Here is a 26,797-nt window from a genome sequence, read left to right as displayed (position 1 = left end):
ACTCAGAGAAAAGGTTTGAGGGAACACAGTAAAAAAATACAGTCTAAATTGAGAAGTATTTTCTTCAAGTTGGTTAAAGAAGTAATATCCGTGAACCTTTCGTGAACTTACACCGATAATGAGCATAGACAAAAATAATAATGAGAAAAAAAATATCTCTTATCTTTTTTTTTTTTTTTTTTGCCCTTGTAGGCAGACGAGCATACGGCCCACCTGATGGTGAGTGGTTACCGTTGCCCATGGACTTCAGCAATGCCAGGGGCAGAGCCAAGCCGCTGCCTACCGCAATCTATGGAGGGCTGTTCGGTTATCGATACTTTTGCCGAATTTAATTATTCAATTTGCCTAAGAAACTATGTATGAGCTGGCCGTTTTGGTTGGTAGTCCTGAAAGATTTTCGTTTCATGTAACACTGAAACTGTTTAAACAGCCCCAGTTCTTCGATGATAACAAAATGTCACCGCTCCATATAAAACTGTGGCAATTTTCGTTTTAAATACAAACATAATACGTCTCGATGTATACACACATGCACATGTACAAACACAGTTGGTGCTTACAACCTATTCGTAGTGGGTTTTTTTTTTTCACAAATCATAATCAGAATTTTCGATCGAATTATATTCAAATTCAAATTAAAAATCATTTATTTCAACTTAGATGTCAGTATAACACACTTGTTGAATGTCAAAATAAAAATAACAATGTCAACTTTACCACCGGTTTCAAAAAAAGCCACAGTCCTGAGAAGAACCGGCGAAACAAACTCAGCGGGCTTTTTTTTTTGTTTTTTCTCAAATATATGTATATGTTTTTTAAATAAGTAAAAATATTTACAATAAACGAAAAAACAAGTCAAAAAATACAAAAAAAAAATTATGAAAGATGAAGTGATATAGTTTTTCTACCGAATTTGAACCCGGTTAAAGTTGGCGATATGTCTGGATTATCCGTATCTGACCATGATTACTACAAACCGAACTGTAACTACGAGCTATCGAATGTGAATAAGGCAAATAAATAAAAATATTTCTTAGAGTTAGAGAATATATTTACACACGTCAATAATATCTGAGTAAACATGTCGGCATTTAATCAAAATAATCACGTCAGAGATGCACCCAAACTTGATAAGATTCGCCAAAATTCAAATATTCCCTGAAGAAAATATGTTAGTATGATAAGTGGGACATTCGCAACAAAATACCTAAATTTCAACAGGCTAGTACTTAAATCCTTTTGTACTGAAGATGAAACCTTAAGTTGTCAAGTGTAGTAAATTGCCAATATTCAAAATACTGTTCGATCTTTTTGCGTACAAAGAAACTTTTGTTTACAGGGTGGGTGAGCTCACGGGCTCAACCTGAGAGAATTTGCTAACACTAGTTTTTTTTTCCTACCTAAGCTGATGGTCTAGGGAGACCATATCAGCATAACCTTAACTAGTAGGTGAGCTCACGGGGCTTAAACCTGACGACGTTGCTAACACGAGCTCTAGCACGAGCCGTGCTTCGCAGAATCTACCACCGAATCGGAAACGCGACCCACTTAGAAGATCCGGCGAGAAACTCAGTGGGCTGTGTCTGTGGGTTAATTTACTCGTCGAGCTCTTCGTAGTAAGCGACGGGTTTGACGAGAACGATGACCGGTGCTTGAGGTACCTAAAAGCAGCGTTAGTGGATCGGGAGGATCCGAAATGACGTGTAACACTAGCCTTATCATTGCTTCGTAGAATCTACCACCGGATCGGAAACGCGACCCACTGATAAGATCCGGCGAAAAACTCAATGAGCAATTTTCTTTCCAGTTTCACTCAATAAGCAGTTTTGATATTCAAATAAATTTTGATATTCAATTTTAACGAGATTTGAAATTTGATTTTTAACGACAATTTTTTGGATAGCAATTGCTTAGGCTATAATTGAATTTATGGTTTTCTTGACACATAGTTCTATATCCGTTGGGTTTTTGCGATTGTGTATTTAACACGATCTACGATCCGTTTTTTATTCCATGCAAATTGGTATCGAAAACAAAATGATGATCGACACTGGCTACCGGCTTTTAGTAAGGCAACGTGCTTGGATCTCGACGCTGGAGTTAAAGTATGTAGTCATATGATATGAAGTTTTCTTTATCCGTTTTAATTTTGGATCGAACGTAAATTACAATGCTGCGAAATGCACGTCACATAATAAACAAGACGACGGACTATTTAAATCGAGGAATTGAGAAACAATTAATTAATTATGTAAGAATAAAAATTGAATTAATTTTTTACATGTATATTCGGAATAGAGTCTTAAAATGCTAATTGTTCTCTTACATATAAACAATTCCGTAACTTAAATTCAGAGCTATCACTACACCGAAAACTGTTCAGTGAATCAGGCTCTCGGCTCTGTAATAATAATTATATCGATTGAAAACAAAGCGCAAGTAAATAACTTAGCCTTCCTCGAGAGCTCTGTACATAAGTCAAGACCAAGTGATTTACTAATAATGTAACAAATATTATTTTCATTTCCGAATGGCCTTGCGTCTAGGTTAGGTCCGGGGACGGGCGCGGGGGTAGGGGGTCGGGGAGGCCAAGGACGCCCCCCCAGGACCTTCGAGGCGCGACGCTTACGTAACCAAGGCCACGGCTCCGACATGCGTTAGCCGCACGTGCAATTGTACTGTGCCATCGACGTACATATTTTATTAAAATTAATAAATTCTTATTTGTTAATATATCCTGCTATAATTGTTTATTTATTTATGAATTTAAAGTTATAATGTTCTGTGGAGTATGAGAATTTATTATGTTGGTTCTCACGTGGGTAGGTGTACTTGCTTAGTCGTTTCTAGCGCGAAGTTGTCGTGCGTTTCAGTTTACAGCAGTAATACGTTTGAGACATCGACCTCATGTCTCAATGAGATAGCGGCTTTTCTTTCAGTAAAAATCTTTGCTCTTTATCATTTGACCATGCTAGCATTATTTTTGGGTCTTCACGATAATTTTCATATAACTATCTTAAACAATCGAATGATTATGAAATTCAATGACAATAATGAGACCTTAGAACTATATCTCAAGGTGTGTGGCGCATTTACGTTATAGATGTCTATGGGCTCCAGTAACCACTTAACACCAGGTGGGCTGTGAGCTCGTCCATACATCTCAGCAATAAAAAATAAAAAAAATTCGTGGCGTATTAAATCTTATGGTAGCAGGTTCTAAGATATCTGAAATGGTACTGCTATTAAAACTCTTAGGAATCAATAGAACAATTTTAAAGTATACGAACACATCATGTAGTTAGTTACTGGCTGGCTAATCGAATTGTCAACATCTTGTTTTTGGATGAATCTAAAAAAGCCAATAATTGCTTTGCCAGGAACAACCTTAAGGGCTTTATAAAAAGGTGATGTAAAAATATTTATTAATGGTTTTTTTTTATTATTGGATTCATGCTCCTATTAACGAACTTACGGCCTAACTAATATTAAATGTTGCCAATCACCCGGAGACAAGATGTTATTAGGTTACAATTTTACAAAATAATACTCTTCAATCTTTTGAGGTGGAATGCATGATTGTTTCGCGGCAGAAATAGATACGATGCTAGTACCCTCTTTAAAAAAAGAACTTTAGTTTTTTAAGAACAAACTCACTGTTGAGGGAACACGTGAAATTTATTTAACAACTGTCTTACTACGTATTCAATTAAACTGTCTACGACTGGGGTTGTTGGTTTTAGGCCGTTTGTCCAAGTATGCCTTTGCTAGCCTAGACAAATTAAAAAAAAAACATAGTCGTTTGAGTCACTGAAGATACGGTACCTATCTACTTGATTTTAATTATAAACTCTGTGTAAATAAATAAACTTTACTACGTTATCATTTATTTTGGACACGCACTCAATTTTTAGCTTCAAGGTTCAATCGGTTCATTATTTGAAGCATTTTAATTGAATCAATTAATTATGCAAAATAAGTATCGGTTTTAGGTGGATAACCGAAATTGGTTACATTTGTTTTCCAGTAATCTCTATTTTTAGTTTTAGTTCAGAAATATGCTTAAGGACAACTAAAGCTATCAATTTTGATTTATTTTGTGCATAAAGTTCAAGCGGCTCAACAAAACCAGTGACCCTAACATAAGCCCAATGTCTGGACACAATTGCGTGCATATTATCTAAGGTGTCAACAACAACGGGGAATCTAGATCTTTGATGACACTTAAAAACCACATCACAATCATTGAATAAAAATCAAGCAACATACCGAATTCATACTGGCTTTATAAAAAAAAAAAAACAAATGAAATATATAAAAAGTGAAAGTTTGAATTTAGAATCGTACAACACAAACACAATGCTTCCATAATGCGATACCTCTGCCAACAATAGCGTCTAAACCTGTGTTCGGCTCCAGAACTGGTAATCCTGGATTGAGGTCAAGGATCGCTTGGGACAAGTTCTGCTCCCTACGCGGAACTGCGCGAGCGTCCTGTTCCCGAAGGACAAATAAGTTTTTGTGATCGCCTTTCAATGATCTAAACTGGGTTCGGATGTCTTTGTCGGACAAAAAACGTTTTGCGCAGCATTGGCGGGAAATGTGATGTTTAAAAAAAACCCCAAATAATACCAATGCTTCTGGCAAATTTATGGAGGTAAATTACCCACGTAATGAATGTTAGAAGGACTTAAGTCATGTCGAAAGTAAAATTTACTGTTGATATTGAAAATCTCTCTAACATTCCTGCTCCTAATTAGTATAAAATGCATTTTAGATGGCTAACATTTGCGTTATTAAGTAATTTTTACAAATAGAATGCGTTCATATCGAGATACCAACTGCGTAAAATAACCAATAACATAACAGCTGACCCAATGAGAAAAGCAGTAGAAGAATAAGTGAACCCTGATTATCATGGATTATAGAGCCTTGAAATCTAGGTGTTCTATTATGATCTATTTAAATTTGCAGTAGAAAAATAGGTGTTGTTATTCCCATCCAGCAATGAAATCGAAGTTTCAATTTATTATTCGGTTATCTTGGCCACTGAACCCAGAAAAGAAGCGACATTTCTCAAGCCGAAACGCATCATTGCTTTGCGGTAGACGAATACCAATTCATATTGTTAATCGTGAAGACGCAATGTGCCTGTGTAATTTGATTTGACCAGACCGCCTGCTAATCATTAGTCACTCAGTAAATTCACTCACACATCAGTAAATTTGACAAATGGGTGTAGCACGAGACTACCTGATTATTAATGTTTTAAATTTAAATTATCAAATCAATTTTATAACCTTAATGAAGTCATCGACAGTCTATTTTAGTCCACTGTCGGACATAGGCTTCTCCGAAGGCACGCCACACAATCCAATCCTGAGCCTCACACAGCAAATATAGTATTTATAGAGAACGACAATAGAAATATTTCCCATCGGGCAAATATTACTGCTCGACAAACTGTCGGCATTGGTCCGAATGTTGTTGTAAATACAAGATTATCTTGGTAACTGCGAACAAATCACGCACGATCATCCGGCCCCAAATTAGGATTCCCTGTGCTATGGGTACCAGAGACTGACATACATACTTATATACGTTTAAATATATACATATATAGATAATAAATACCCGGAACAAACAAACCTGTTCATCACACGAATGTTTGTCCGATGTCGGTATCGGAGCCAACAGTCGTCGTGGCCTAAAGGATAAGACATCCGTTGCATTCGTGTGTAACGAGGCAACGGTGTTCGAATCCTGTAGGCGAGTACCAACTTTTCTGATGAAATACGTACTTAACAAATGTTCACGATTGACTTCCCCGTTCAAGGAATAAAATTGTGTAATAAAAATCAAACCCGTAATTACTGGTGGCGTAATTACTGGTGGTAAGACGTATTGTGAGTCCGCACGGGTAGGTACCATCACCCTGCCTACTTCTGCTATGAAGCAGTAATGCATTTTGGTTTGAAGGCTGGGGCAGCCGTTGTACTGTGAAAACTGAGACCTCAGAACTCATGTCTCAAGGTAAGTGGCGGCATTTACTTTGTAGATGTTATGGGCTAATAATTTCGATAATCAGTGAGCTCGTCTACTCACCTAAGAAATAAATAAATAAAAAGCCAGGAGCGCTGACTACTGCATCATCGGCTCAGTCTTGTATCTGTATCTTGAAATTGTCGTTGGCGGTTTTGGTTGGATTTCCACTATTCAACCGCTCCAGTACTCGACTACCAAATAAGTTATTGACGTTTGATTACTAAACAACGATCGTAAATACTTTAATTACTTTACACAATCGAGAAACATGTCGTCGGTAATTTAAAATTCTATGATTGATCAATTTTACGTAACACCTTCAAATGTATACCTACGTTTTATTACATTAAATACAATTTCCATGGCAATATTCAATTGGTTTCCTGTCGTTTGTAATGTTACGATAAAGATTTATTTATAATTATCGGTGTGTTAGCTATAAGGGCTACACGATGTCGTAAATTAGGGCTTTTAAGGTCGAGGCTGGTTAGTTATTATTTAGAGCAATCATTTATTTTTATTATAGGGGAAGTAAAACGTACATTTAGTAGTTGCACATATCTCGAGACGCGTGTGGGCCGTGTTGAGAAATAATCATTTGAAATCATTAATCGTAATAACTACTGGAAATTGAGCATTATAATAATGTAGCTGTGTGATTAAATTTAAACGCTCATTAACAAATTAACTTTCAGTATCAAACTTTTCCTTATAAATTAAATAATTTTAAGACTGAGAGAAGTATGAGCCAGTCTGGTTGATCACTATCATACTGCCTTTGTTATAGCAGACCATTAACGCGTTTCAGTTTTAATGGTTAAGGGAAAATGGGCTTTTTAATAAAATTGAGACTTCGAACTCGTGTCTGGAGACATTCCACAAGCAAGTCATGGGCTTTATTCATTCTCCTGCCCTTCTCCCAGTCACCTGGGGTCGGCGCAACATGTTTTCTCCTTCCATACTCTTCTATCATAAACCATTTCTTCGCTCACTCCCCTCTTACACATATCGTCTTTCACGTAATCCATCCATTTCTTCTTAGGTCTACCTTTTCCTCTTGTTCAACCATATTCATATAATGGAGCTTTTAGGCCTCTAGAGCACTGACCACCGTCCTCATCGGACTTGTCGATTACGACGAAGAGTTCGACAAGCGACACACACACACACACACACAGCCGACTGAGTTTCTTGTCGGATCTTCTCAGGTGATCGCTATTTCGGTCCGGTGGTAGATTTTGCGAAGCGATTTGCAATACTCTTGTTAGGGCTAGTGTTAGCAAATTCAGGTGGAGCCCGTGAGCTCACTTACCCGTATGGGCGCAGCTGAAATAGTCCTTTAGACTACCAGTGAATAGATAGGGAAACACACAAAAAGTAGGCAAGAAAAAAGTTACTATAAATTTTTTACTGCTCGCAATTTGAAATATTCATATTTATATACATTCTGTACATCATAGCTCTTAAGTATATTGTGGGATGTAAACGGTACTTGAGAGTTAAGCTAGGTCCTAGATAAATGAACAAAATTAGCGCGTTATTCTCATGGCTGATTGATAAAGTCCGTTCTGTACCATAGAAATAAGGAACACACATTATTTACAAAGACTCCTGCGGCATCTTTTTAAGTCTCTATCGGTGGTAGATTAAACTAAGGCTCGCCTGGTGGTCAATGGTTGCTGTCGCTCATATGCGCTGTCAACGTGACAGGCGTGAAGAACTTCGTGATACCGTACCGGATTCCATTAACGAAATGTCAACAGAAGCTGTACAGTATTAATGTTTAAAACTTAGATTAATACATAATGCTTCCTAAATATTATACAACTTATTACTATCCACTATCATCAGATAACACATATGTATTATGATAATATTATGTATTTTAAACTGTTTAAATGTTGAGCGTGTTAAAGCATGTACCACAATGAACGCATGCAAATTACACAACCCAATGTCTTTGCTGTTAGTATAATAATAATTTACTTTATTATACAAAAGCAGTTTTTCAGAAAACCCGCCTTTTTGCTGTAGTAATTTCATTGGGGCCCCAAATGAAGGGTCTTGATATAACCACAATAAAATAAACATAACGTCACATGTATATCATAGATATTATTCCGATCTTATCCATAATCTTATCATAATTGTATCTAAATAGCATTTGGCATTTTTGACGGCTACGTCGAGTTTGTTTTCATAGGTCACTTAGCCACTGTTTAATAAGCCGGATTGAATTCTGTGTCACCTTTCATGTACATTTTATGCAAAGTTACGTGAAGTCGGAATTCTTCCTGATCAAATAAATTTTGTTACTAAAAATGCTCTCTATATAATTAATTAAACACGTGTCACTTCATCATAACAAAAAAATTAGCCATGAAAAAGTGTTTGTTCGAGCCCTCGCTCCGTTGCTGTGAGAAATGAGATAAACAAACAAACGAATAGACAACGTAATATAAACATAACTGTAATTGTTATCAAATCTAACAATGAACCTAAAACTAAAAACCTTACAAATTAACAATAATAATAATAATTTAATAACTATAATATCATTAATTACCATTAACCCTACTCTGAACAACAAGTTTCTCTATAGATCAACTGAATTAAAAAAAAAGATGTGTGGTGTCGTGGGACACCGGATAGGAACGAATTTCCTTATTATAAAAATATTAATTTTAAGCTCTATTCGAGATATAACGAAAATAATTATTCTGGTATACATTTTTTATTATAATTTTTTTATTGATAAAAAAAAACTACTTTACAAAGTTATCAACTTTATTTTATTCAAAATTATTTATAAAAATATATTACAAAAATATATTATTTTTTGTACGTTATTACAAAGTTAAGTCGTACACTGTGTGCATTACTAATAAAAATCTTACCTACGGACGTTTTTTCCCGGTTAAGGTACTCTTCCGCATCGTCCCATAAGGAACTTCGTTCCAAAAAGTAATTAAATCTTTCTCTAAATGTTCTATGTGGAAGAAATAGCGATAGCTTGAGGAGGGTGACCAGGGCCGGCCGCAGTTATTATCGTTCTCACTAATAGTCCGATAGCATTCTCGTGCAACAACTTCAAACCTTTTTTGTCCATCGAACAGTCAAAAAACCTGCGGCCTCAGCTGCATACAAACACGCATGCGCGAACCAGTGCGTGCATTATGTACTAATCGCCTTTCACTCGGCACTGCAGCTCGAAGGCGCTTTGTTTTTTGACTCTCTCTTATATAACGGTGCTTTAAAAAACACAGCGAACGCTCGTGCTCTTGTCTTATATAGTTGCCGAGAATAGAATTAAGAGAAAAGCATTCTCCTAGTTTTTTAGAGCTTTAAAAATAATAATATAACCGGACTAACAATGAATTTGGACTTTTTTAACCTGCTGATACTGCTGGTCTAGCGATATAGAGCGAATTTTCTTTTCTGTTTTTATTGCTTTTGTTCAGACGAGCATACGCCAACCTGATGGTAAGTGGTTACCGTCACTCATGGACGTCAGTAATGCCAGGGGCAGAGCCAAACAGCTGCCAATTATTAAGTATTCTCCGCAAGCATCGTTTGAAGAAGGACATGTAATGACACGCGCTCGGGAAGTTATAAATATACAAGCCAAGGTAATAAAAACGTGTGAAATTAATTCCACATAAAATAATTTAAGATTATCACGAATTGTTTATTTTTATTAAATTATTTCAATAATAAAACAGTATTTCATTGTGAACATAATCTGAAATTTAAAGATTTATTTGGTAAATATCTTACAAATTATAATTTGAGTAAATACCATAGATCGGTTTTATTATATATAAAAGAAGATATTTTTAACGTGATGTAGGGATTAGTCAATTTTCTCCTATGAACTGCCATGAATAGCCCAGAGTGCTTTAAGCTTCTTAGATAGACTTATCGAGTCTACATGAAAATGAAAAGTTTCATATTTCAATTAACAGCAATTGTAGTTAATATCTAAAATTGCCAATATAATGCTAATAGCTCAATCGACAACAACATTCTTAGAACAATTAGAACATTGTCTGGCGTTCGCCCAGCTGTGGGAATTCGACATAGGTACATATATTTTTGATACCTCAGAGTTAGCTCAATTTTTGTGTGATACAAAATGTTCTCTTTTATTATTGTAGTGAAAAATTTTTATAAGGGTTTTAGTCCAAAGACTAAAGCTCCTCAAAGTCTAGTAATAGGGTATAAAACATTTTGGGATACCTAAAAAGAATAACTGTTATATTTTGCCTATTTTTATATTAATTAGAAAGAACTATCATATTCACATTGTTTTCAAATATACTTTGAAATTGGAATTATTTGAAATTGAAAATGGAAAAATTGAAATTGGAATTGCTGTGAATCCGTGAGGCGTCTTTTACGGGAAGACGTCGAATTATGCCTTAGGGTAACATCCTATTCTAGACCGAAATCGTTACATTATTTTAGTGATGGTAGAGCATGTGGTAAGTCCACTACAAGTGTTGTATAGTCTATTGCTTCACTGGAGCTTTCGATTAACCGTTAGATCGACGACAATTGCACACCATTTTGAGCTTATATTTCAAGATGTTTTTGGGCTCCGAGAATTACTGAACGATCTAGATGTAAATACAGCGAGAATAAAAAAAACGAGAAAAAAACAATTAGGTTGATACGTGATTGTTTTTTTTTTCTCTAGAAATTTAAATCCGCCTCTTACCTGAAACCGTATGTGTGTAAAGATTAGCTATGCGTGTACGCAATGCAATAGCTGCAGCTTTCTAAACGAGGCGACCCATGCCGTGCGGGCGATGTTCTTTCTGTTCGAAAAAAACGCATAGAAAGTGTTTGAACAGTCAAATGTCCTAGTAACTAATACTCACGTGCTAATTTATGTTTCTAAATAAAACTATAACGTTTAAAGTATAATATTTACCGAGAATAAAGCGAGAGAGACAATATTTTATACGTAGTTTAAAAACTAAACACGCTTAAAAAGTAACTTACTGGTGGTAGGACCTGTTGTGAGTCCGTGCGGGTAGGTACCACCGCCCTGCCTATTTCTGCCGTGAAGCAGTAATGCGTTTCGGTTTAAAGGGTGGGGCAGCCGTTGTAACTATACTGAAACCTTACAACTTATACCTCAAGGTGGGTGGCGCATTTACGTTGTAGATGTCTATGGGCTCCAGTAACCACTTAACATCAGGTGGGCTGTGAGCTCGTCCAACCAACTAAGCAACAAAAAAAAAAAAAGTAAACCGAACTATACAATTAATATCAGCCTTTTTTATTCGGTTGATAGTGATCAGAATATAAGAGCGAAATTATATAATTATTGCATTCTCATATGTATTTGATACGTGTGAAGGTTTTCAAGTTAGCCGGACATTTTTTTATCGGTGAAATTGAAATTAAAAGATCCCCTTACATATAAAAAAAATCTTACGTTACGGACGTTTTTTCCTGAGTAAGAGTACCCCTCCGCATTGTACCGGAACCTCGTTCCAAAAAAAATGCTGTTATAATAATGCTAATATGTAAAATAATGCTGTTACTGAAATCTAATGCAACGGAAAACTGGTTATTTTGGAGTAAATAAATAAAAAAGTCTTCCCGCTTTTATTTTATATCACACGGTTATTGGAATAATGATTAGAACTCATTTCTATTGGAATACCATCTACCCTATTCCGGCTACTAGGAGACAGTTGCTTCCAGTTAGGAATGGGTGTTAGTACCTCAGCTAGGTCAAAACTTGCATAGCGTGCATGGATTTAAAAAAAATGTTATATAATAACGATATTATAGAAATTCTGATGATTATATTACAGCCAGGCACCAGTCTATTCGTATAGTAAAGCAGTAATGTTTTTTGGTTAGAGGAGTCGGGCCACTGTTGTGTCATAAAATTAGAATCTCACTTAAGCTATCACTTTTACAATAGCCCTGTAATCACAATTATCAGATTTTATGCTTCTCCATCTCATTCCAAAACAATATTAGAGCTTTGAAAGCATGCAATCGCACATAATATCAAAAGAAATCACAAAACGTGAATAAAACGTGCAACTAAAATAAACGCATCTAGATAAGCCGTGTGGGAATTTAAAAAACCCGTTTCTGAGAGCGCAGTCGTTTCGAAATCTCTTGTGCAATACGATTGTACGTGAACCTACGGGCTGAACTGTGCATCACGGCGTGCGTGGAGATAGAAAGGGCACTTCTAGATACGAGAAAACATCTTTTTTATTTTATTTATTTATTTAAGGTCTCTTTTTAACAGCAATGGTCATTAACGACCACTGTAAGCTTATAATTAAATTAATCTATGGTAATCTATTATTTTCAGGAATTTTAAAGTACATTTTACATTATTATTTAAACAGTCAAACAAACACATAGACAAGGCAACAAATACTCTGGAATAGCTATTGGGTAAAAGATAATAAAAGTGCTTTATATGGTATAAGAAAATCAGTTTTTGAAAAAAGGAAATTTCAGATTAATAATAGAAAAGATCAAGTAGTTTTAAATAGGTTAAGAATAGGTCACTGTAACATTACTCACATCCATCTTGTTACAAAAGAAGAAATAAAGAAATGTAGTCGATGTGATAGCAATATATCTATTAAGCATTTACTAATTGAGTGCCCAATGTTTAATGCAGAAAAACATATTTGTTACCACAATTGTATTTTTTTCATGTAAATTCGTTTTTTGAACTTCAATATATGTACATAAAGTGTAAATTTAAACTAACGCCTTCTTATTACGTAAACAAAATATGTTTTTCATAAATCAAACAACAAAACAGTGTTTTCAATGCGAAATTCATAAATATCTCCACAAACACTTCTTGTTACTCAATGAATAAAAATACTCGTGTATATATAAAACTATGTAAAGTATACTGTAATATATAGAGTTTCATTGTAAAGTTTCTCTAAAGTGTTTGTCTAAGTACCAACTATTGGAAGGAAGTGTACACAAAAATACAAATATTTTGTCTGTGCAGCGTACCATGTATTTATATTAGAACAAGCAAGGGCTATTGTCACTATAATAAATTTGAAAGTCCCACAGTGCATACCTTTGTTAAGAAACTGAAACAAGCATTGTTTTATTTGAAACCACTTTTAGATGACTTGATTAATTGATATACTAATCTAAATTACAAGTTGAATTTTAAAAAGATATTAAGCCTTGTTAGTTTAGTGATTGGTGAGTTTATCATTGGATCCGGATTTGATGCGTGACGGGCATAACGGGCGGTCTTGTTTTTGTCTCTTGTATTTTTGACACATTTAAAACAGGACAAATTTGTTTACGATATCAATCGTTTACGTCCAACTATTAAAAATTGTCTAGGAATTTCACAATACTTTTTTTCAATATATATCTTTTAAAATTAATGGCTAACTGAATTCTATTAAAAATTGCTAGGAATTTCCCAATTCTTTTTTAAATATATATCGCTTAAAATTAATGGTTAACTGAATTCTATTAAAAATTGGCTAGGAATTTCACAATCCTTTTTTAAATATATATCGTTTAAAAATTAATGGCTAATAATTGAATATCGAACGAATAGAAATGTCACAATAATGTATTCTTAGAACGGTTTTTTATGCATATCGCCGAATAAGGGTAGGTCATATGTGTCATGTCGATTAGCGACCGATCGTATGTGTGTCAGTGAATGCATAATTGAATGCCAATAAGAAATTTTATTATTTAGAAACTAGTTTGAACGAAGCTAGAAGAATGTAATTCATTATGTAAGGATTGCGATTTGCAGTGATTTTCGCGACATAATATTTTTGAGGGATTCATTATGCAATTCCTCATCAAATATTCTTTGGATGGAACAGATCTATAAACGTAGCTATCGGCTTACAAAAATTATAATTAATACAGCTTACATTGGAGCTAAAATTATTTCAAATATGTCTTGTATATAGAAGCTCTGAACATCAATGTTTGACTGACCCGCCGAGCGAAGATATTCGTCCATTAGATTTTCCTATATAGAAAAGAAAACGTTATTGAATATTGTTAGTGAAAAGTAAAGCTACTTAAAAATTGACAAGTGTGCTAAAATGGCAATCTTGTACCGGAGACCATTTTTTCTTACAAAGGGAAGTGGATAGCGGTACGGTAATAAATATTTTCTATCGGCGTATAGAAATGTTTAAAAATCTCTGGATAGAATACCAATTAGTTGCTAGGATCAAAAAAAAAGTGACTTAACCATAAAACAAAACGTTTACTTTCTTACGTACGTACGAAGGCGTACATATACTTTCTCACCGGTTCCACCTAAATAATAATTACTCTATGACGCGATTGCAGAGTGACCGATGCTTTGCGCAACTCAGTGCAACCGCCCCGCGCGCCCGCACCCCCTCCTCTCTTACTACGCTTGCGCGTGTACTGCATGCCGGAACCAGGTCGCAGCCGAAATTCCACATCGACCAGCCTAAGGGGAACTCCCCCCTGCTCCGAAAAAGCGACGCGCTAGGAACAAAGGGGCATAATAATAGAGTCATCGGGGCTCAACTAGACCCAGCCGGCTATACGTGCACGCATGCAAATATACAGTTAGGCAGCTAAGGCAGAAATCGAATCGATATCGTATTGAATCTGTGTGCACTAAATTTGGGCGTTGATATGAAGTACAGGATCGTACGCTACCTTTGTTTTCATTGTCTGGATGTATTAACTTCCTACTTAGAAGATTTCTAATGAATACTCACGTCCAAATGCGTCAAGAACTTAAAAGAGAAAGTCGAGATGCAAATATAGCTTGGGTAACGACATGTTATAAGTAAATTTAGCATGATTATTGCTTATTTACAATTTGTATGAATAAATTATTAAGACAGTGAACTTAAGATATCGATGATTTTCGATAACTGCCTAAGATCACGTGATTCCGTCCGCCAACTGTTGCCAACAAAGAAAATTAAGTATTATTTTACGTATATTATACGTATTTTCAGAGTTTCTTGTAGTATTTGTGTGATTAAACCACAATGAACACAACTTTTATTAGAAATATTAAATATTCTGATTTCATATCCAAAGTGGATCGGGATATTGCGGTGTCTACGGACTCAGCTATAATTTAACAATAAGTACGTACGTATACTTTCAACACGTCCACAGATATGTCTACAACAATTAATTATATAATATATTTTTTTGCAGAGTACCTATGTCTTATTTAGGTATACCATTTTAGTCTTCAGTAGTTAACTACTAAAATACTGTACATAAATAATGATACCAATCAAGCTCCCAAATTTGAAATTTTATACTATTAGTAAAAAGTAAATTTAATTTAAAAAAATAGACTTCAAACTTTAGCCTTGTTATGCCTTCACATAAAGGTCACTTTCTTAAATTATTCAATATCACGTCTCAATGTTATATTTTGTGTCATTAAACATCAAATAGTCTGCGAGCTCACCACCTTGAGCAATAAACTATCTTTAACAATACCCAAAAAAACAATAACATCAAAAATCGTTTTTTTTTTTCACGACAGACCACTCAACTCAACAAACAAGAAGAAGGTAAATGAATTTCTCTACTTTTCCATTAAAATGGGTTGTCGAAAGCAATTAACAAATTAAATAGCCCGGTAGATTCTCGTGAAACGGGTCATCGGGTCAATCGATAACGTACAGGTAGAGAAGACTTCTATTCGTTTGGATGCATCTTGGCCAGCCTAGACGCGTTCACACAAATATTCCTTATATCTCCGGAAGGTTTTTAAAGTCGTAGACCTAATACGAAATACCGTAGCGTTGTTCATTTGTTAGTAATCCTTTTAGGCCCGAAATTCAATTCACAAGCTCATCTATCTAGTAATTCTATAAGTCGGAAATTATTTCTGGAAAGGAACTCTGGGTAAATGTATCCAGTTAGTCGATTCCAGAAAGTAGGGACGAACCTTCCGTTGCAGGCAGGTGGTGTGATGCAAAAAAGAAGATGACAAGATCATCTCAAGCTGTTATAAAGCACTTTCGAACACACTCATGTAATCGGTGGCAATCTTAATATTTGAATGTCGCAACGCCATTATTTACAACCTTACAGAATATGGCTGCGAGAAAACAGATGTGCAAATGCACCGAAAAATGCTAAAGATTCTTCAAGGCTCTAAAAACGAATCAATAAAACGAGATAAAATTAAAAGCCGTACTATAAGAAGTCAACTAAGACGTTCCTTCGCTTGATCATCCGCTCAATCATACACTTAGACATTTCTGGAAAAAAACGACCTTTAAATTATCTTGCGTATTTATTGCGCTTAAGCCATTTTTGATCCCATAGCCATTGTATTTATTTATGTACGACAAGCAAACATTTAATTCCTTCCTTTCTCGATACTAAGTACCGAAATTTTTTGAACGGCTCATCTTCACAATGATCTATTTAAGTTGGGATCAATGTTTATTACTTTGTTTTATGTTAGTTTCTACGGTTTTCGCGAATCGCAAACACAATTAAAACTATTTTCATGGTTTAGTCTCTCGTTTTTCATTGTTATTATATTATTATTTCGAATGTTACGGATAATTTATGGTGTCCGTGGCCACGGGCGATTTACGTGTTAAATATTTGATTTTAGTGCTAGCTATTGACCATTCTTCCATAAAGAAATATTTCTTGGCTTTTAAATTTCGCACAAAACGAACTGATAGTTTCTTGATTCCTGGCCGTTTGTTTGGGTTGGGTCATCTTTATCTTCACAATAAGAGATTTTTCCAGGTGACTCATTTCGAGATATCGTGTGTTATTACAAATGCAATATCGATCTAAATATCTGATTACAAAACAATCTAGAATTTTGGATGATGTCGTTAGTTCAAAGCGGATTGTATAGGATATTTGAAATGGTAATTACAAATTTTTATAGCGTACATAGATGATATATTTGTTTTCGCGCATACCATTACATACACTTGTTTCATTTAAACATCAATTAAAGTATCAGGTTAATTATCGAAAATCTAATAACACTACATCCGAGTAGCGTGGGAACGGCTACTGCTGTGCATTACATATTCAAAGGCCTCTGGCCGAATCGATCTGATCGCAGTATTTACAGCCTTGGAACAACCCTACAAAGCCTGCGAGGTTGATGACCTATAGCATTAATTAATATAGTTACTAATTTTAAAAATTAAATATAACATTATAGATATATAGAGTTTTAGGTTTGCGTTACTTCTTTATTTTTGCGAAACAGTTAATTCTTAAAAAAAAATTACAATAATTTTGTGTAAATCAAAAACTAAATTAAACTGTGACGACAATTGTTTGTTTGTATGAAAAGGACGGGCTTAGATTATTTGGCACGTCCTTATCTCATATTGAATCTCATTTGATTCTTCAAGCAGATGAAAATGTTCGGTACTTTCATTAAATTCTTTTAAAATTATAATTTAAAAGAAAAAAAACATATTCAAACGGTACTTGTGATGGAGCATATTGTGATGCCGCTGACGAGTATGCACAACAGTCCTGCCTATTTCTACTGCTAAATACTCATGAATATTTATTTAAAGAGAAGAACAGGCATACGCAATACAGTGGAGACTACGACCTCATGACTCAAAGTCGTTCTCGTTGTCTATGTGCTCTATGACCTTCGAGTGCAGTCAAATAGAAAATCGTTTTTTTTGTTGTTTCCAAAAACAATTGGAAGTTGTCACTATTTTAAATCAGCAACTTTGAACTCTAACCCCCATTATTTAAAACGAACAAGGAAGCACATTTGTCGATAATTTTCGACGTGGCGTCCAATTAATCTATACTAATATACAAATCTACAGTGGTTTTTACGGATGTTTTGTTATAACTACTGAACCGTGCATCCAATTCACTTGAAACTTGGTATCCATGTAAAAAATACATGTACTTAATGGATAGGCTAATATTTATATCAGTGTTGGACTCCCTACACCAGTTGCGGGGGCGTTAATGGTGAGAATCTTTGTGGGGGTGAGAAATAATAATGTTAATTTTAAATGTCCAGCGAAGCGGACGGGTACAGCTAGTGTCCTCTAAAGTTAAATATACATTTGGCCCGTGGAAGCTCACCGTGGGAATGTCCAACGCTCCACATAACATATTCAACGTTGTGTGTCCGCATCGATTACTGTTCTTCCGACCTTGTGGGTCTGTGCCATGCTGTCTGCTCATATGAACGCTCAGTTTTCTCATTTAACCTTTAATGAATTACCGGAGCCCATAGACATTTATAACGTAAATGCGCCACCAACCTTGAGATATGAGTTCTAAGGTCTCAGTATAGTTACAACGGCTGCCCCACCCTTCAAACCGAAACGCATTACTGCTTCACGACTAAAATAGACAGGGTAGTGGTACCTACCCGTGTGAGCACACAAGAGGTCCTACCACCAGTAAAACCACCAGTTGTTTACTGGGCTTCATTCTTTATAATGCAATTTCCATTTGTATTCTGCTCTCGAAAGGAAAAACATGTTCGAGGGCAGATATACTTCTGTAAGTGGTCGAGGTAGTGGTAGAGATTTATTTTTAAGTTTCCTTTAAAGTTGGAAATATCAGGATCCTTAGGTGATACCGTGAAGAAGTATGTTTTAAAGTCTAATGGTCTATGGCAAAAAAGGATGTCTGAAAATGCACTACTAAAGAACGTATTTTACGTAGATAGCAAAGTACACAATATGTAAAATATGGTCACGACACAATATGATATTCAGTACATTAATTACATATGCGCACCAAACAATTGTTTGTCCGATATCGAGGGTATCGATCGTAGCCACACCGCTCTGTACTAGGTATTTCACATGTATGTGAACGAATTGACGTTTTAAAATCAACTCACCGACTCATCATAATTAGGAATTAGGCACAGCCGAATATGAGTTGTATGTGGCGATGCAACAATGCTCGAATCCCGCAGGCGGGTACCAATTTTTCTAATGAAATACGTACTTAACAAATGTTCACAATTTACTTCCACGATGAAGGAATAACATCGTGTAAAAAAACTTAAGCCCGCAAAATTATAATTTGCGTAATTACTGGTGGTAGGACCTCTTGTGAGTCCGCACGGGTAGGTACCACCGCCCCGCCTATTTCAGTCGTGAAGCAGTAACGAGTTTCGTTTTGAAGGGCGGGGCAGCCGTTGTAACTATACTGAGACCTTAGAACTCATATCTCAAGGTGGGTGGAGGCATTTACGTTATAGATGTCTATGGGCTCCGGTAACCACTTAACACCGGGTGGGCTGTGAGATCGTCCCATCTATGCAATAAAAAAATACAAATGCATAAGTAATAAATACTTTCAGAACGACCGAAAGTAATTTGGTACTTTATACCCAGTTCTATACAAAAGAAAACCGACCGAATAATCACTTAGTCGTAATTAATGAGTCTACGTAGATTCCTTACGTCAATTTTCATTACAGGGCAGGCATTCGAGGCGGCCCGGGCATGGACTCGCAGCAGCAACAGTACTGCCTAAAATGGAACAGCTTCGGTTCGAACCTCGCCACGTCATTCGCGAACCTCTGGAATTCGGAGAGTCTCGCCGATGTCACGCTCTACTGCGAAGGTGAGTTGAGAACTCTTTTAGTTCATGTAGTCCTGGTACTTTTCTTCGATTTAGCGGTAGTTTAGTGTTTTGTGAGTTTCAGGTGTCATTTACAAAATGAGATTCGATCTCTTGTTCAGATGATTAATAGGGCGTAGGTAGGGTAGGCCTTAAGCTTAAGTACAATATCATCATAGGTTTTAATTTACCCATAAACTAACAGGTTTAATCTGTAAGCTATTTAATTATGTCTAGTGCGTTATCTATTTCACAGGTCATCTGGTATTAGGTCCATAGATGTCGTAAAGTGATGACCACTGCCCAGACGTGAAGTGGAAATCTTGAGCGAATTGCATTAGGATTGCCTTACCTTTTAAATTAGAATCGAGGACGGTTTTGGTATATAAATTGACAGAATGATATCGATTAGGACTAGTGTCAATTTCAATAGCCTTTACCAGTAGTAAACCACCAGATCGTAGTATGCTGGTACAACACTCAGAGAACGCTATTGTCTATTGTTCAATGAATCCCTTGTCGCCTTTTATGACACCCAAGGGAAGAAACTATTTTATGCCGAAATCACAATATCGATTCTGTTCCATTCCATATTATTTCTGTGCACTAAAACGCCAAAAGAAGACTGCTGAACTGTTTGAAATCTATTCATTTCTAGAATCGTTTGGTGCTATTAAATCGGTGTTTCTATTACGATTTTAAATACTACAATGAACTTTTACGTAAGAACAAAATATCAAAAGCTGTGCAAAGTATTATTTTAATTGAATAAACAGCGTTTTTTTTTCAAATGTCTTGTAATTTGTTATTAGTAATCTATGAAATACGTTAACAAACTACTTAGTTTCCATTAGTATCAACATTTAAAAAAATCTTAATTACATTAATTACATACATTATTTATCCGACTGATGAGCTCCTGAAGGTCGCGGTAATCCGCTGAATGTTGGTGGTAACTTTAGACCGGTATTTATACCGAATCTTGGGGTAGCAGCAGTGGACGTCTGTGGGCTGATGATATACATAATAATTTTTCAAATCGATGATTGAGGACTTTCCGAAAGTGGAGGATATACTAAGTATGTTAGAGGTATTATTTGGCTAAATTTTAACAAGAAGATACTGGGATGTAACCCCAGTCAGTTCTACGGCTATTTCTTCTTGCTTTTACAAGCGCGACGATGTATTCTTCTTCAAGCATGATTTGAGGAGTGTCCTTAGAAACACGAGGGATGCAGCCAAACCTTCCTTAGGTTCTAGTGTTCTAGCGTTCATGAGCTGAGGTGACTACTAGTGGTCGCGTGGTCATATATACGTCAGTTTAAAAATAAATAAAAAACCTAGTTTACTCGGAATATGCGATCACCTCAATGCTGAGTCAGATACTATACTGTGTACCTAAGATGTGATTACGGGTGACATCCATCCTCAAAGCTTAATTTAGAATAAGTCAATTTAAATACAAGCATTAAAAAAAAACACTTCTGCTCATAGATACTTTTATCAGATAAGCGTATGGTCGCGTTGTTTCCTTGATTCTACTCTTTGGAAATGCAAATTACGATATCTTTACGTAACGAGAACAATGGTAATTAGGCCCTGATAAAAATAATTATATTTTTTATCTAACACAACAGAAACCTATGCAGAAATACATTATAATATTTTTATACGATTTATAATATCTTAACAGTTGTTGATTTTGACTTTGTTTGTCTATTCCTATTTCCGCATTATAAATCTTGTTTTGTTTAATACGTTTATCAAAGCCGATCTATCACTGTTTTAAAAGTCGGATAATATATCATATTATCAAAAAAAAAAGATTATCTCTAATAATTCCATTAGTAAAACAAAGTGTATTTTGTGCATTACTCAATTTCCTGTGTGTACAGAAAGAGTTAATCAACTAATTGGATAAGAGAGAGAAAATGAAATAGATCAATTATAAGTTAATTTACCATTAGCTAATTCTGTCAAGAAAAGTATTCGAATTTTCCCTAATAATAAAATCTTTAGTATAACAATGAATAAATTCGATTTGTTTAAAGAATCAAAACAATCGTATTTGGTGAAATAGAACAATCCAGTTCACGATTATCTCACGCTGTAAAGTATAATAACAATCGAGTTCTTTTTTTGCATTTTTCCTCGACGATCGGATAGCTATTTGGCGCTACGTTAAGAAAATCAAGATGTTTTAACATTTATATAATAACTAGCGGCCCGCTCCGGCTCCGCTCGGGTCTTTAACAAAAATTTCAACGATATTTGACGTGGCTTTATTTTTTTAAATAAAAGAACACTTATTGCGGCGTAACTATAATAGTTAGACATATGCTATCACGAGACATTTTGTAATCAATAATGTGTTCTACAAAGTCGTGGTACATTATTTTATTCTATCATCAATAGTTTTCGCAGGGCAGACGATGTAAAGAATATTTTAGGTAATTTTTTTACACCTTGGGTTACATTATTGGAGTTTTAGTAAGGATCCCTAATTTTTTTCAAAAAAGATTATAGCCTATGTCACTGGGGAATAGTGTAGCTTCCAAACAGTGAAAGAATTTTTCAAATAGGTTCAGTAGTTTCGGAGCCTATTCAATACAAACAAACAAACAAATCTTTCCTCTTTATAATATTAGTATAGATAATTGACTGTTATATTTTCCTCTCATATTTAATTTCATTTACAAGTGTTGGGGCGTGCTCTGAGCACGTGTCAATATCATCGTTTCATTCCTTCTTGTCACCAAGCAATCGTGCAATCGGATTCTTTGACAGTAACGGTGAATCCATTGCAGTTGAGACTCCGAGACGCTTATAATGATGTAATCTAAGCTAAAACGAGCAAACCGATCCTATCATGTTAAGATTTTTTATTTATTGCTTAGATGGGTGGACGAGCTCACAGCCCACCTGGTGTTAAGTGATTACTGGAGCCCATAGACATCGATAACGTAAATGCGCTACCCACCTCGACATATAAGTTCTAAGGTCTCAAGTATAGTTACAAGGGTTGCCCCACCCTTAAAACCGAAGCGCATTACTGTTTCACGGCAGAAATACGCAGGGTTGTGGTACCTACCCGCGTGGGCTCACAAGAGGTCCTACCACCAGTAAACAAGAAGAAATAAAATCATTTTTGTAAGAGCAATTTTTTTTTGAAATATTATCACCATTTATCACATAATTTACAGCTCATACGTGCATGTACGCTAAAATCTTCCTAAGTTGATAAAGAGGTCGTTGACATCGGCACTGATAATTTTGGCAATTCTTTTTTCGTTACATTTGACGATACATACACACTCAAATAAATGCATATTACTGTAGATTCTGATAAATAAGTTTAAGTGCACGCCTCGTGTTAATTTACGTAACGTTGGCCTTGAGTTTTATTATTTAGTTGTTTTTGTAAAAGCAATGAATTTCAGTCGACAAATAAGTCACTTTTATCGACGTGTCCAAATTTAATGAAAGATAAACAAAATGTCGGTTCATCCGTGCGCAGTAACGATATCCTTTTCTATTCGTTTCAAACTTTTTAATTTCGAATGCTCTAGTTCCTATCTGAATTAGTGAGAAGGCATTACGCAAACCTTTACTGGTAGTTGTCACTCACCTATCTATTTCCCGATTAATCATGCGATTAGAATTCAATCATTATAAAATCGTAATAAAATGTAGACTTCGAGTTTGAAGGTAAAAGACGATATGTCTATGAACCTCACATACTGATCCTAGAAGCTAGGCTATTTAATTCATATACTTGGAAAATATCGTGTAATGTAGACAAATACATACACTAAGCACATACGTCTTGTCTCTTTTGCTGAAAGCTTCTGTCTTATGCGAATGTCTGAGCGTGTAACTATTTCTATATCCTTTACATGATATTTGGCACTTCAGAATGAATAAGCAATGAAAGGCTTAATTGCGTTAAGAAAACAACATTTAAAACCCTTAATTTAATAAAACTAATATTTTAAGCAAACTGAATTTTCTTTTTACTGAATTACAGACTTCACTGAAAAAGCACTGCAGAAAAATCCTTTTTAAAAACTAAAGAGTTTTAAATATAAATTTAATACACAGCACACTACATTAGTTAGCAAGGAAGCTATTTTGATTGTGGCAACATTGAAGAATGTCAACAAATTCAATGTCACTTTATATTCAACTTGAATAAGTTTTTTAGAATGCCGCTATACTATATGTTCTATATGACATTATTTGACCCAATTAGTAGCGGTTTCAAGACGATACAGGGAGAGCACAAAGGATGATAGCTTAGGGATGCAACGCACATGCGCAATTACCTCCAATAATACTGAATTTTGAATGGTGTACATTCTGCCGATATTAAACTTAGCAATATAAATAGAATAAAAGTCTAAAATTTCACATTATACTGGCGATAAATATGCAAACATGGTTCATTATTATTGTTATTGCGTCGATGAATGAACGAGCTTATGGCATTTATCTTAAGTGGTCCATAGACATCACAACGCGACGCTACTAACCTTGAGATGTGAATTGGCTTAGATGAGTGGACGAGCTCACAGCTCACCTGGTGTTAAGTGGTTACTGGAGCGCATAGACATCTACAACGTAAATGCGCCACCCACCTTGAGATATAAGTTCTAAGGTCTCAGTATAGTTACAACGGCTGCCCCACCCTTCAAACCGAAACGCATTACTGCTTCACGGCAGAAATAGGCAGGTTGGTGGTACCTACCTGTTCGGACTCACAAGAGGACCTACCACCAGTAAGACAAGGGATATTTCAGGAAAAGGTAAGACAAATCAGTGTAGGATCACAATACGCCTTATTAATTATTTTGACATCTCGTAACCAATTTGGCAGTGTCCTTTTTTTTTTTTCTTTTTTTTTCCTACCTAAGCTGAGAGCCTTGAGAGGCTATTTCAGCGTAACCCTAACGTTTGTAGGTGAGCTCACGGGGCTCAAACCTGATGACATTGCTAACACGAACCCTAGCAAGAGCCGTGCTTCGCAGAATCTACCACCGGATCGGAAACGCGACCCACTGAGAAGATCCGGCGAGAAACTCAGTGGGCTGTGTCTGAGAGTTAATTTACTCGTCGAGCCCTTCGTCGCAAGCGACCGGTTCGACGAGAACGGTGACCGGTTGGCAGTGTCAATGTCGTAGCTATGTACATGTTATTATGCATGTACATATTTCTGTATAAGTTACATGAAATTTGGTTATAAATTGAAATAATACTTGATTCGTCAATTTCTCGTTCCAGGAAATATCGAGTGGTTTTTGAATATAATTCATTTTACATTCTTGTAACATCGAATACGCGAAACCTTGTAATTAGATAAATCAAAATATATTCAGCATATGTACGTGCATAGACCACGAGCGAACTTCCATTAACGCGGGGTACGTAACTGAAAGCGATATATTCCTGATAGGAGGTCTCTGATGTCTGGTCTTTATGCCTTAGAAGTATACTTATTCAAATACGGCTGTTAATGTAACACGTCACGTTTTCTTTGCCGATGCGGAATAGCTTCTGGTGTCGTCTCGTCTCAAATAGATATGTCTCTCTCTCTCAAAATATTTGCTGGAATACTTGTATTAATATTAATAGTTCCAGTAAAGCCGCATTCATATTAGGACTGTCCTGGGATCAATGTACAACATATTTTATTTATAAAATGTATTCCAACTGATTGTGGGGATCTATGGACACCCAATGACTGGCTCACTGGCACAGTAGGTACGGTGTCCTTAGTACGAGTTTTTAACGTCCTCGATAGCGTAAAAGTTAATTCGAATTTGTATGTAGTTGGAAAGTTTACCTACGTTTGCCGCTAGGGGCGCTGTTTCAACTGCATACAAATTTGAGTTAACTGTTACTGTATCGTTAAAACGTTAAAAAGCTCGCACTAAGCACACAGTAGTTCCCATATCGTCTTTTCGCATTAAAAGTGTACAATTACCAAAAAATATTCGAAATTGAGTTAATATGCGGAATCATTTAGTATCACCACTATTTTTTTTATAAATACTGTCGAAAGAGCGTAGTTTAGATTTAGCTTTTTGAGTTTACCTATATTTTGACTATTATTAACAAAATTAATACATACTTTTATCTTACTTTAAAAGACAGATAATGTAACTGGTAAAAAAAAAATGTTGCAAAGATGATTAATATTAAAAATATCACATGTTACATGTCACAAAATATCACAAAACACTCTCGCGTAAAATTAGTAAGTTTTGAGATTACAGATTTGAGATTACAGTTTTAATGCGAGAAGACGATATTGGGCAAACGTTCGCGCAATGAGCATGCTGTGGTGTTTATTATAAACTATTCACTATTCTGATGTATTATCTATGAGGTTGTGAGGGTCCATCAAAACCAGTCGCGTAGCTTTTTCCTGAAAGAGACTGGCTTTCATGCTAACAAATATTCGCATTTCTAGTATCAGAAGGAATATCTCTTTGAATAAGTACATATGTGTATGATTTTTACTCGGATAATTAAAAATTATAAGCCGTCAATGATGAATACGAAAGATAGGATTAGCTTTACTTAAGAAAACATTGCAAAATTATAACTACCCTACATTTTACGTTTTTCTTTTCTTTGCTTTCATCCATCTAATGGTTGTCTAAAAGAAATAGATTCAGCGTCAAGACCATCTATTGTATTTTTAACTTATTACCGCTCAATTCCATGTCGTACATCATCAATCATCAATTAGGTCGTCTATCCAACATGAGCAATAAAAAATCATTCAAATAATGTCTTACAATCATTAAATGAACAAACCGGGTGAGTTTATATAAGTGCTTTGTTTCCTCAAAACGTATTTATGTTAATTATAAATTCAATATTTAGGTACTGGGTTTTTTTATTATGCGTCAGAATTCATAATTTAATTATTTTACAGTACCTTCCTCTATGAGAGAGAGAGAGAGAGAGAGAGAGAGAGAGAGAGAGAGAGAGAGAGAGAGAGAATACACTTTATTGCACACCAACACAATTTACATTCAAAAAAACAGTCAAAAAGCACGTATGTACAATAGGCGGTCTTATCGCTAAAAGCGATCTCTTCCAGACAACCGTTTAATTTACAGAAATT

At 35.4% G+C, this 26,797-nt stretch overlaps 2 protein-coding genes across 5 annotated transcripts in view; both read left to right on the top strand.

Annotated features, from left to right (window-relative positions):
- LOC134198821 (uncharacterized) overlaps positions 1 to 26,797 on the top strand; it is a 301,226-nt gene that overhangs the window by 121,869 nt on the left and 152,560 nt on the right. The gene's annotated exons all lie outside the window — the stretch shown is intronic.
- The window catches only part of LOC105842315 (zinc finger protein chinmo), a 74,109-nt gene that overhangs the window by 11,924 nt on the left and 35,388 nt on the right, over positions 1 to 26,797 (top strand). For 2 of the 3 annotated variants that reach the window (XM_038021863.2, XM_062668372.1), the window contains exon 2: positions 19,520 to 19,665. In XM_038021863.2, coding sequence (XP_037877791.1) covers positions 19,545 to 19,665 — 121 coding nt within the window. In that variant the 5' untranslated portion in view covers positions 19,520 to 19,544. The remainder of the gene's footprint in view (positions 1 to 19,519; positions 19,666 to 26,797) is intronic. The other variant, XM_062668371.1, reaches the window with a different exon arrangement.

This window comes from Bombyx mori, chromosome 4 (assembly GCF_030269925.1).
Source record: "Bombyx mori chromosome 4, ASM3026992v2".
In the NCBI taxonomy this organism is placed as follows: Eukaryota; Metazoa; Arthropoda; class Insecta; order Lepidoptera; family Bombycidae; genus Bombyx; species Bombyx mori.
Note: the sequence above shows the minus strand (reverse complement) of the source record. Positions and strands in the feature narration are given on the sequence as shown.